Here is a 13,382-nt window from a genome sequence, read left to right as displayed (position 1 = left end):
ATTCTCCTATTGTATCTTACCACTCCGAGTAAAGGTGTTGATAACACACAGACAGTAGCTGCCATTTAACTTCAGAATCAGGAAATGTTTCCAAAGTGACTAGGCACCTTAGACTCCAGCACAGTCCCTGATTCATTCCAATGGTATTTCCTTTGAATTGGCTGTGAAATTGCAGTGTCCTTACTCAATCTAACACTCAAAACTACATCGACAGCCCTGACCTTTCTGGGTGTCTGCAGCAAATGGCACTTTGTCAGAGGGAGTGAAGGAGCCCTAGGATCAATGTGATTGTCTTGGTATACAACAGCATTGACTTCACTCTGTACATATGCCTATGGGTTTGTCTGTGCATGACTGAGTTGTATTAGATAACAAAATGATGGCAGAGGAAGAACGATAGTGATCAGTGGGAGAAAGGGAGCAGAGAAAGAGCCAAACTTTTATTTCGACAGGAAAAATATAGCTAAGATGACCTCTCCACAACCTCGCCCCTTTTCTCTCTGAATGAACAAAACTAGGCCAAAGGAAGACAGGTATTTAGAAGAATCGTGTTGGGTGACTATGAGAGTGATCATGTACGGAGTGGTAAACTACAGCCGTTTCTGGTCTGGGTGTGTAGGGTGCCTGTGAAACCACAGTTCTGGAGACAGAGAGGGCTGTCAACACATGAGCATATCCATCACTCTAGTTTAATCAGATTTTAGCACAGTCAGCCTGTAACTCAATCATGAGCCTGGTTTCCCCTTTAGCAGCCCCTGCCACCTGTCATCACCACACAGTGCGTGTCAGGTGAGGGCGTGTCATTGGTATTATACACTGGGGTCGGTACAGCACAGCTGTAGGTGTGAGGGGTCACCTGCTGCCTGTCAAACCTCATTTGTAGTGCAATAAATCTTGATGTACTGTACAGTTTATCATTAAAATCCACCTCATGATTCCTATTCTTCATTGTTTTAATCGAATAATAATACACAGCACAGAGCACTGACGCCATCTACATCTCTAAATATCTCTGCAAATATATCTAATTTAAGATATTCATATCCCGGATTTACCAGAGGATTCTTCTACTGAGAATGCTATGATCCTGGGTAAACATTCATATAGCCAGAGAGAGAGCAGTGACTGTTCTGGTAAAGATAGAAACCCCGGCTCTTTGCCTTAATGGGTTATAAATTGTCAAAGAAAACATGATTAATATCAGAAGACTAAATGTCATGTTTACTTCAGATTTGAAATTGAGGTTGAACTCTGTGAACCACAATGATGTTGAGGGAATGAGCAAAGGAGGGAGGGGGGCATTGCAGAATTATTGCTGTTGTATATTGAATCTGAAAACTAATGAAAGTGGGCTGGTGGCATGTGAACTATGTGACCACAGTGTTGCTGCGTTTAATAGTGAAACCACCGATTCGTAATACCTTCAGATTCACTACTCACCAAACATGGAGACAGATCTCTGTATTGTTCATGCTGTTATTGAAACCCTGCTGGCCTGTGTGTGCATGCATGTATTATCATGTGACTCAGATTGCCTGGGTGTCTAGGATTGGCATCAAATGCTGAGTGCCATCCAGTGATACATTATACCAGGCTAAACTGCTATGTAACCTAAACATGCCTGTGTGACAGAGCTAATGTCTATCGAGTACAGACATGCAGTACCAGTCAAAAGTTTGGACACACCTACTCATTCAAGGGTTTTTATTTTTATTATTTTCTAAATTGTAGAATAATAGTGAAGACATACAAACTATGAAATAACACATATGAAATAATGTAGTTACCAAGGAGCATTCTAGGTGAATCTGAATTCCAAAAGTGTGCAAAGTTGTCATCAAGGCAAAGGGTGGCTACTTTGAAGAATCTCAAAAATAAAATATATTTTGATTTGTTTCACACTTTTTTTGGTTACTACATGATATCATGTGACATTTCATAGTTTTGATGTCTTCACTATTATTTTACAATGTAGAAATAGTACATATAAATGAAAACCCTGAAATGAGTAGGTGTGTCCAAACCTTTGACTGGTACTGTAAATAAAAAAGTATAAAACTTTGCAAAGCATAAAGTACACATTAATGTAAATATGTCATTAGTACCTGTGTGCACACATACAAACTTGCACACACACAAACTGTGGTGGAAGCATTCCAAGTACCTACTCAGATTGTCAGAAAATATGAAGCAGGAGATGGTGGCAGGTAGCCTAGTGGTTAGAGTGTCGGGCCAGTAACCAAAAGGTTGCTGAATCGACTCCCGGAGCTGACAAGGTAAAAATCTGTTGTTCTGTCCTTGAACAAGGCAGTTAACCCACTATTCCCTGGTAGGCTGTCATTGTAAATAAGAATTTGTTCTTAACTGACTTGCCTTGTTAAATAAGAAGTACATTCTGGATGTTGCTAGTCTTTGGTGTTGCTGGCAGATGTGACCAAGAGGTCATGTGAAAAAGGTTAAGAATGCTGGCCAGTGGTTAATGTGAGCCAGGACCCTTGAAGTCATGCAAACTTTTCTTTGTACAGTGCACACAGACAGTTTCTCACTATTGACTGTTCTTCCAGTTCTAGGAAGCCGTCCCCACATAAGAGGACCAATAATATATATCCAATAATATATTGTGACAATATTTTGTATGACTAAGCAGAGGTCTCACTGTCAGAAAAATTATCCTGTCCCCAATTACAGTGGTCTCCGATTAAGCACAGAAAGCAGCCTTCAGATTAGTTTTCTACAACCTGAATATTTCAGCGTAATCAAAGGGGTTCTTTGTAAAACAAATTAAAATTGTGAAGGAAACAGTTCTCTTAACTGAAACAATTATTGTATTGGAGACAAAGCCTGTTCCAGCCTTGAAGAGGGTGGGGGAAGTTTTATTCCAATGTGAAGCCATCCTTGACATTTCCAGTGTTGTGTTGGCTGCACATCCTTTTCAGAGTTTTCCCAGCCTGAGAGACGCAGTGTGACCTGATGACATTCACAAACTCATCAGGCAGAGCCATGACATTCTAGGAGAAACACCTCCGCACCAGTCTCCCTGAGAAGCCGGTTTCATCTGCTCCGTTTAATACTCTCGGGAACATTATCATTGCTTTATTGGTTGCTAATATAAGGCCAACCTTTATAGTTTGTCTGTTATCCTTTACTCCCACCTGCCTGGTTTTAGTCAGTGAGTGATTGCAGACCTTCAGACAACATGGCCTATAATGGTGCAGTGCAGCCTTGAACAGATGGTCAGACCATGTGAAGATCTATCAAAGGCACACAGCACGAGCATGTCAAGGGCTCATCTGATAACTTGTGGGTGAGCATATGCAGGACCAAGCATGTTGTCATACTGTAAATTACACACGGGAGCGTAGTCAAGCGTATTATGATATACATGTACGCAGACAGAGCCGCCAGGCGGAAAAGGAGGGCAAGGACGACAAAAGGTGGAAAAGCAAAATAGCGACAGTCAAGCTAGTGTGGGGGAAACAAAAATAACTGACTTCATGATTTCAAACCAGAACAAACCTATAACTTGGTACCAGAATATCATGTTTTAGGATTAAATCAATCCTGAATCCCTTTGAACACCAACTACAAAGAAATACAGACATAATTCTCTGTACACAGGAGAAAAGACTCCTTCACTTTATTGCTGCACAACCATGAGGTATGAGGGGAAAAAAAGAGACTTAAAAGGTCAAAGGGGACAGAACTTGTGCGGTTTAGCCTCTTTGCATCCACTGGTTTCAAGTTAGAGGTGTAAGGGAAGTCATTTTTTTCCTCAAGCCTTTGGTCCAGCAGAAGACTTTAGAAGTCAGGACCCTCTTTCTTCAGCTTGCTGTAGTCCATGTTCACTGAGTAAAACTATGAATGAAATAGAGGAACAATAAAGTTTAAGGACAAGACCATCAGGGATCAAATATTGATGAATAAGTTATTCTAAGCAAAAACCTGCCTTTACTTTCAGAATCATTCCCAGGTTTGTTATTCAGTCAGTGTCAAACTTGCTTTGTTGTTGTGACTGACAATTAGATTGGCTGATCAGATTACTTACTAAACTAACAGGATTATACTATATAATTAATTCAACTATAGGATGAGTGGAATCAGACGACAGCTCAATGACATTTTTGGCTCAAGTCACTACATTAACATGTTCCCTCACTGCGCTGTACAACCTCTGCTCACTACCATGTGCAGCAGAGACCAAGTTTAATGCACTGACCATCGTGATACAGGATGATCCATTATGTCTGGATTAATGTAAGTGAGTGACCTACCTTGTGCTGCTGTGTGGGTTCCGTCTTGTTCCATGGCTCAGGGTTGCCATTGCGATTCCAACTACAACATACATTTTGAAATGAAAAGTTTAACTAATAGCAATATACCCGTCCTGCACATTGAAATTGGCGTCTGACTTAAGACTAAAACACTCAAGGTCAATCCAGTTACTATGCGGTTCTCATTTCAGACGGTTTCCATTTGGACTGGAGCCTTATTAGCAGCGTGTTCTACAAGGGCCCTTACCTGACATGGGGTCCCATTGCCAGGCGCAAGAGATACGCTCCAGACATAACGGTCCCACCACCGATGAAGATGAAAAGGGGGACCAGCTGGAGGGAATAGAGAATAGTTAGGGGGAATAATAGAGGACAGGGTAAGGTGGCAATCAAGGGAAATATGGCTGACCCCATTCAGTCAACTGGTCGATTGTTTGGTCGATAGATTTTTTTATGGCACAGTAGACACCTGTCTGATTCGTGCCCGTCTCAGTGGACTAATCCATTACGGAGGCCGCTGGGGATGGCACAGTCCATCACACTAAGATGAGCATTGGCAACGTAAGGCACAGGTGCCGTGAGGGTATTTGAGATAATTTTGAGAACAAATTAAATTCCATTGGTTTTCCATAAATGGCTACTGCTTTGGACATGAAGCTTTTTGTGAGAGTATTCCTTTGGCCTATAGTATGTGTTTAGAAAATGTGTCTTAGGTATAATTAAAAAATGTTGAGTGAAGAAGGTAAGTGTGGCTTAGATGTTCAAGGTTTGTGTCTCTCCAGAATCTGCTCTCTACCACCAATTCAGGTGCATTCATTGTTTCATAACTTCATTGTGTGAATTGGTTTGCCCTTTGAGTGTCTTTCAAGTCACGATTACATATAAACTCAGCAGAAAAAAGAAACGTCCTCTCACTGTCAACTGCATTTATTTTAAGCAAACTTAACATGTGTAAATATTTGTATGAACATAAGTTCCAACAACTGAGACAAACTGAATAAGTACCACAGACATGTGACTAACAGAAACGGAATAATGTGTCCCTGAACAAAGGGGACACAGTCAGCAGTCAGTAACAGTCAGCATCTAGTGTGGCTACCAACTGCAGTCCTCATGGACTGCACCAGATTTGCCAGTTCTTGCTGTGAGATGTTACCCCACTCTTCCACCAAGACACCTGCAAGTTCCTGGACATTTCTGGGGGAAACGGCCCTAGCCCTCACCCTCCGATCCAACAGGTCCCAGTCATGATCAATGGGATTGAGATCCGGGCTCTTCGCTGGCCGTGGCAGAACACTGACATTCCTGTCATGCAGGAAATCACACACAGAATGAGCAGTATGGCATTGTCATGCTGGAGGGTCATGTCAGGATGAGCCTGCATGAAGCGTACCACATGAGGGAGGAGGATGTCTCCCCTGTAATGCACAGCGTTGAGATTGCCTGCAATGACAACAATCTCAGTCTGATGATGCTGTGACACACCGGCCCAGACCATAACGGACCCTCCACCTTGAAAATCGATCCCGCTCCAGAATACAGGCCTTGGTGTAACCCTCATTCCTTCCACGATAAATGCGATTCCAACCATCACCCCTGGTGAGACAAAACTGCGACTCGTCAGTGAAGAGCACTTTTTGAGACCTTTTTCCAGTCCTGTTTGGTCCAGTGGGTTTGTGCCCATAGGCGACGTTGTTGCAGGTGATGTCTGGTGAGGACTTGCCTTACAACAGGCCTACAAGCCCTCAGTCCAGGCCCTCTCAGCCTATTGCAGACAGTCTGAGCATTGATGGAGGGATTGTGTGTTCTTGGTGTAACTCGGGCAGTTGTTGCCATCTTGTACCTGTCCCACAGATGTGATGTTCGGATGTACCGATCCTGTGCAGGTGATGTTACACGTGGTCTGCCACTGTGACGATCAGCTGTCCGTCCTGTCTCCCTGTAGCGCTGTCTTAGGCATCTCACAGTACGGACATTGCAATGTATTGCCCTGGCCACATCTACAGTCCTCATGCTTCCTCGCAGTGTTCCTAAGGCACATTCACTCAGATGAGCAGGGACCCTGGGCATCTTTCTTTTGGTGTTTATCCAGTCAGTAGAAAGGCCTCTTTAGTGTCCTAGGTTTTCATAACTGTGACCTTAATTGCCTACCGTCTGTAAGCTGTTATTGTCTTATCGACCATTCCACAGGTGCATGTTCATTAATTGTTTATGGTTCATTGAACAAGCATGGGAAACAGTGATCAACCCCTTTACAATTAAGATCTGCGAATTTATTTGGATTTTTACGAATGATCTTTGAAAGACAGGGTCCTGAAAAGGGGACGTTTATGACCAGCGGTACATTTGACGTTAATTCCAATCATTTCTAATCTTTCTTCGTTTGGTTACAGTAATTTATGTTAAAGAAGTATATTATTATTAGTCGTTTACCATTCTCATTGTCGGAGCGGACACGATTACAGAGTTCACAATTTATGCTACACTTATTTCATTCCATTTACAAGTTGTCAATTTATTCATTGTATTTTGTTTGGAGCGCTTCTGTCAATGTTGAGTAAGGACGCACACCTGATTACACAGAAGTAAATCCAGGCTATCTGGCCTACATGCAAATGTATGAATGTTCCCATTTGGGGACGTCCAATACTATTTCTTGATTTAAAAAAAATAAGTGCTTTCATAGCTGTAATATTCATATGTGTAAACATACTGAATTGTAATTGGATGCATTTACCGCCATATCATACTGTGCTATGATTGGTTAAGACCACCAAAATGGTTAGGTCATGGGCAGTTTGATCCTGGTTGGCGATACGTGAACGTTTCAATTCATTAGTTTGTTCTTGTATGACCAGAAGACCTATTTTGTTTACAAACTTACGAAGAAGATTAAAAGCTGAATTTATGTTTTATGTATACAGTAACTAAGATACTGTTTTAAATGGCATACAGGTCTGCTCTGACTTTACACGGTTATTGTTCTATTTAGTTATTAATACTCATTTCCAAAAAAGGTCTTAGGAATGTTTATATGTAAAACATTTTGTTATTCAATTATTTTATGATCAGTTTTCATATGTACTTAAAATAGTAGGTACCCTTTTATTTAAATTATTATTTGTTGTTTTATTTCTCAGAATAGTTCCTGATTACACTAAAGAGGGTTTTTAGTCTCTCTTACTACAAGAACCCTTGGTTTGGTCTTGAACATAATTTCCAGTTGAGTTGAATTTCAAAGGTTATGGAATAAGCTATTTTAACTTTAAATTGACTTAAATGGTGCAGATCTCGGTTCCTTATCGTTTACGTTCACTGCTCCTACGTCTTTGACTCATCCTACTACAGTTTATACTTTTATATAATCTTTGCTGTTTTGTCTTTATTATCTCTTAATGCTAGGGGGTTACGAAACAGTGTGAAGCGCGAGGCCTTATTTGCTAAACAGTTTCGAACAGATTTTTGCTTTTTTCAAGAGTCTCACTCAATTTTGGCTGATGCCAAAAGGTCACAGTGGGGCAACGATATTTGGCTTTCCCATGGATCTGAACACTCTGCTGGTGTCACTACAATGAAAAATACCTTTGGTAATATTCTACACTCGGAATGTGACCCCTTTTTTTTCACTTTATTTGTCTTGTGATCAGTTACAATGACATTACGCTCATTACTGTAAACTTCTAGAGGGTACAACACCAAACATGAGAATGATGAGTTACAATGACATTACACTCATTACTGTAAACTTCTACGGGTACAACACCAAACATGAGAATGATCAGTTACAATGACATTACGCTCATTACTGTAAACTTCTACGGGTACAACACCAAACATGAGAATGATGAGTTACAATGACATTACACTCATTACTGTAAACTTCTACGGGTACAACACCAAACATGAGAATGATGAGTTACAATGACATTACGCTCATTACTGTAAACTTCTACTGGTACAACACCAAACATGAGAATGATGAGTTACAATGACATTACACTCATTACTGTAAACTTCTACTGGTACAACACCAAACATGAGAATGATGAGTTACAATGACATTACGCTCATTACTGTAAACTTCTACGGGTACAACACCAAACATGAGAATGATGAGTTACAATGACATTACGCTCATTACTGTAAACTTCTACGGGTACAACACCAAACATGAGAATGATGAGTTGCTTGAATCTATAGAGAAACATATACTTCATTGGTTATCTAAATTTCCCAATTCGTTATTATTGATAGGAGGGGATTTTAACATTACAATAGATAATTCAACGGATCGATGGCCCCCAGGTAGGCCAACCAATCAGAATTTGGGTTTAATACTTTTTATGGAAAAGTTTGATCTTACTGATGATGTATGGAGAGAGGTTTCCGGCAGACAGATCATTCACTTGGAGTAACAAAACAGGCTCCAGACAATCCAGAATAGATTTTTGGCTTATATCCAAATGTATTGATGGTGAGTGTGTTACTACAAATATATGTACTACTCCCCTCACAGACCATAGGGCTATTTACATTGATATCAAAATATTTACCCCTGATACTAATCTTGGTAGAGCATCCTACTGGAAGCTAAATAGCTCATTATTAAATAATGATATAGTTAAATTTGAGGTTAAAGATCTGCTCTCACACTTTTGGGAAAGGGCGTGTGAAGAAAAATCTTATTGCAAGAACTGGGAGCTCTTTAAATTTGAGGTGTCCAAATACCTTATAAAATATGGTAGTAATCTTGCTAAGACCAGAAGAGCTGAGGAGGAAAAGGTGATCATTAAGATAACTTCCCTTTCTCAGAGGTCCCCAGCCGACCTCTCGGGGAAGGAGAAGATGGAACTAATTGAGTTACAAAATAAACTGGATAATATATATAAATTAAAAGCAGAAGGAGCCTTTATTAGATCTAGGAACAAATGGATTGAGGAGGGAGAACAGAATTCATCCTATTTCTTTAGACTTGAGAAATTTCACTCTAAAAATAACACTATCCATAAGTTAAACATTGATGGTGTTATTACAGATGACCAAAAATTAATCGCTAAATACTGTAGCAATTTTTACAGAAAATTGTATAGCTCTACGTACTGTCAGGAAACCACAGATATGTTTTTTAATGTTCACTCTATCAGTGATATAGAATCTAAACAGTGTGATGAACCCATCAAAGTTGAAGAGATTATAGTCTATCAAACATCTAAAGAACAATAAATCACCAGGTGTTGATGGAATTACATCAGAATTTTACAAATTATTTTCTGAACAAGTAGCTCCCTTCCTATTTGAAGTCTTTTTAGAGAGTATTAAAAACAATGTTCTCCCTCCTACAATGAGTCAGGGGTTAATAACACTGATACCTAAGCCTAAAAAAGAAGTGCTGCTCATCGATAACTGGCGTCCAATTTGTCTTCTTAATAATGACTATAAGATATTAGCCTTACTACTTGCAAAAATAATTAAAGAAGTCCTGGATGCAATCATTGATGAAACACAGTCTGGCTTCATGAGGAACAGACATATTTCTAGCAATGTCAGACTAGTATTAGACACACTTGACTACTCAGACCTAATAACTGAGGATAGCTTCATATTATTTTTAGATTTTCATAAAGCATTTGACACAGTAGATTATCAGTTTCTCTTCCACTCCCTTGAGAGACTTGGCTTTGGGGATTTGTACTGTAAGGCTATTAAGATTCTCTATGCAAATGGTAACAGCTCTATCAAATTGAAATATGGCACCTCACCTAGATTTGAGTTAAAGAGAGGAATTAGGCAAGGTTGTCCTATCTCTCCGTACCTGTTTTTATTAATCACCCAACTTCTTGCAAATTCTTTAAATAATAGTCCTGTACAAGGTATTTCCATAGCCGGTAAAAAAATTATTATAAGCCAGCTGGCTGACGATACTACACTTTTTCTGAAAGACGCTAACCAAATTCCCATATCGATCAATGTGATACAATCCTTTTCCAAAGCGTCTGGTCTATATCTTAACATTAATAAATGTGAACTCATAGCTGTCAACGATTGTGTGACACCTTCATATTATGGTATTCCAGTAAAAGAAGAACTTACATATTTAGGCATAACCATTACAAAGGATCAGAAGTCTAGAGGCTTACTAAATTTGAACCCTCTTATTAAAAAAACCCAGAAGAAACTAAATCAATGGCTAGAGGGACTTATCTTTAAAAGGTAGAGTCCTAATAGCCAAGGCTGAAGGTATCTCTAGACTAACATATGTTATCTTGACAGTAAAATAAGCAAGGAGATAGACCAGATGCTTTTCAACTTTCTTTGGAGAAACTGTACCCATTACATTAGGAAAAGTGTTGTAATGAACACTTATGAGAATGGTGGACTGAATTTTCTGGACTTTACTACTTTAAATAATACTTTTAAGATCAATTGGATAAAACAATTCCTAAGAAGACCCACTTCTATCTGGAATTTTATTCCTCATCCATGTCTTCTCTACTTTTGGTGGCCTTAACTTCATGTTGTTTTGCAATTATAATATCGACAAAGTTCCAATGGAACTTTCTGCTTTTCATCGGCAGGTTCTCTTGTCATGGTCCTTAATTTATAAACACAATTTTTCTCCACACAGATATTATATATGGAATAATCGGGATATATTGTATAAAAATACCTCTGTTTTTAGAATATTGGTTCCGAAATAATATCCTATTGGTGAGCCAACTGGTAAATGCAGAGGGTCTTTTACTCAGTAATAAAGAATTCTTATCACTTTACAAGGTCCTGTGAACATCTAAAGATTTTGCAATTGTTTTAGATGCCATTCCCTCAGGTGTTGCTATGTTATACAGGAACATGTCAAGACCTGACCCTCAGAGCCTACCTTCTATTGACCCTGTTGACTCATCAGTAGGAAAGACCTAACCCTCAGAGCCTGCCTTCTATTGACCCTGTTGACTTATCAGTAGGAAAGACCTGACCCTCAGAGCCTACCTTCTGTTGACCATGTTGACTTATCAGTAGGAAAGATTTGTTTCTCTTTTGGTCCATTCAACAACAGAGCGATACGAACCTTGTTTCAGCAGGATGATGTATACCTTATGTCATGCCTTATTGGAATGGATTTATTGATAATATCTGTTGGAAAAAAGTTTGGATGTTGCCACACACACACACCTACTTGTTAACAAAATTAAGGAAGTTTCCTTTAAAATGATTCATAAATATTATCCTGCCAACCACTATATGAAGAAGTTTAAGGAAAACATCAACTCAAATTGCTCCTTTTGTAATGACCACCCAGAAACAGTGTTGCAACTTTTTTGGCATTGTATGCATGTAAGAAAACTGTGGCAAGACATCAGTAGGTTTATAATTGAACACATTTATGAAGATTTTACACTATTGTGGAGAGATGTAGTGTTTGGATTCTTTACATACAATAGAAATAAGCAGAATCATTTTTATCTAATTAATTTCATTATTCTTTTGGCCAAATTTCATATACACAAATGTAAATTTACAAACAGAAAACCACATTTTCGTACCCTACAAAAAGAAATTGAACTGTATTATAAGACGGTTAAATGCTCTACTAACAAAAAAGCTGTTAGAATTGTAAGTATATGCATGTCCCTTAAGGTCCTTGTGTAATTGTAATGTGATATTATACCCCCTAGCTCGATTGTCTATTGTTTGTAATCTATGTATGCTTGTAATCCCTCATATGCTTTATGTATTGATTTGTTATAAAAAAAAATTAAAGATACGTGAACGTGCCATTTATAACTAGCTAATAAAGAGCTACGTTAAGAAATATCCTGTAGTACTGCATTTTATTATTTTGTACAAAGTGTGCAAAACAAGACAATAGCTAGTTAACCTTTTTCAATAAAGGGCCACTACACCGGCTCGTGACTATGTGACACTGGCATAGTAACGTTATGTCCTCGGTTAACCGCCTCGTCCTTGACCGAGTTGAGGCCTTTTTTTGCCAGGTCGCAATTCCAGCAACTAACCATCTAACGTTAGCTAAACACGCTCGCGCCCTCCCACTTAAAAAAAGTGTAAATAGTAGTAACATTCAATCATTTTTGAGTCCTTGCCCTTTCAAGTACATAACCCACACTGGCGCCAACTGGCTACAGTAGCTAACAAGTTAGCAAACAGGGCCGTTTCGGTCTTTGGTAAATGCCATCACTTGTCAATCAACGACCAATGCAGCAAACACCATATCGTTATATTCAATCTTGTCATTCTCCAATCACTCAACAATACATGACAAAAAGGCGACTTTGGGGGAAACGAGTAACGTAGTAAAAATCGAGGTTAGCTTCGAAGTTAACGTTAGAACGACGCAAATCCCCCCCAAAAAAATCTATACGATTTAGCAAACTTCCCGAATTCACATGTACTTACTGCTGGGTGGCTTTTAAGTTGCCGGCTAACTGTGCTCAGCATTGTGAGGGTTTACTTCTCCCAATTTGTACAGAAATAACCGGATTAATGTAGGCCTTGCCAGGCAGTAACTGAGCGTATTTTCAGATACGTTTCAGAGACATCAATGATTTTTATAACTGACTCAAGATAGACCACAGTCTGTCGTTTCCAATAGGAGCAGATGAACGAATCATAATGGGTCGAACAAGCAAGGAGGTGGGAGCAAATCACGAGCCAGTGAGATCCATTCGCCCTTGCACTCCTTCTATTAACAATGCATTTTCTTTTTCTTTGACAAAGTCTACAGATTCTAGTTTTGGAAACAGAAACCTGTATGGAGATAAAATGTTTCAGCGATGATAAAATTTGCAGAATCTCGGCCAAAGTCTATCTCGTTCAATCTTCTCCCACTGCCGGCCACTTAGCTTCCTCTCGTCACCATATCTGGTTGTGAGTGGAAACACCAACCGGATGCTTCACATTTATACATCCGGCGAAATATCTGTCTCATTGTTCTATCTGTGGAGATTCCTCACGCCCTTGAGTCCTCAACTCGTTCTTCTTCTTCTTTGGTGTGGTTTAACGGCGGTTGGCATCCAGCCAATATATGTTGCATTACTGCCACTAACTACACTCAGGTCTAAATCCCTTATGCTTTACGGAACAAAATGAAATAAA

The 13,382-nt window shown here is 39.3% G+C and overlaps 1 protein-coding gene across 1 annotated transcript; it reads right to left on the bottom strand.

The window, feature by feature from the left end:
- Nucleotides 1-3,604: 3,604 nt before the first annotated feature.
- On the bottom strand, nt 3,605-12,830 carry LOC110538650 (cytochrome c oxidase subunit FA4). Its single transcript, XM_021625603.3, has 4 exons — nt 12,684-12,830; nt 4,519-4,604; nt 4,272-4,332; nt 3,605-3,855 (listed from the first exon to the last, which is right to left on the bottom strand). The coding sequence occupies exons 1-4, from the start codon at nt 12,723-12,725 to the stop codon at nt 3,799-3,801; spliced, it is 246 nt and encodes an 81-aa protein (XP_021481278.1). The 5' UTR covers nt 12,726-12,830; the 3' UTR covers nt 3,605-3,798.
- Between the last annotated feature and the right edge of the window lie 552 nt (nt 12,831-13,382).

This window comes from Oncorhynchus mykiss, chromosome 12 (assembly GCF_057628025.1).
Source record: "Oncorhynchus mykiss isolate SJ-2025 chromosome 12, ASM5762802v1, whole genome shotgun sequence".
NCBI classification, from domain to species: domain Eukaryota; kingdom Metazoa; phylum Chordata; class Actinopteri; order Salmoniformes; family Salmonidae; genus Oncorhynchus; species Oncorhynchus mykiss.
This window is presented reverse-complemented; position numbering and strand designations above follow the sequence as displayed.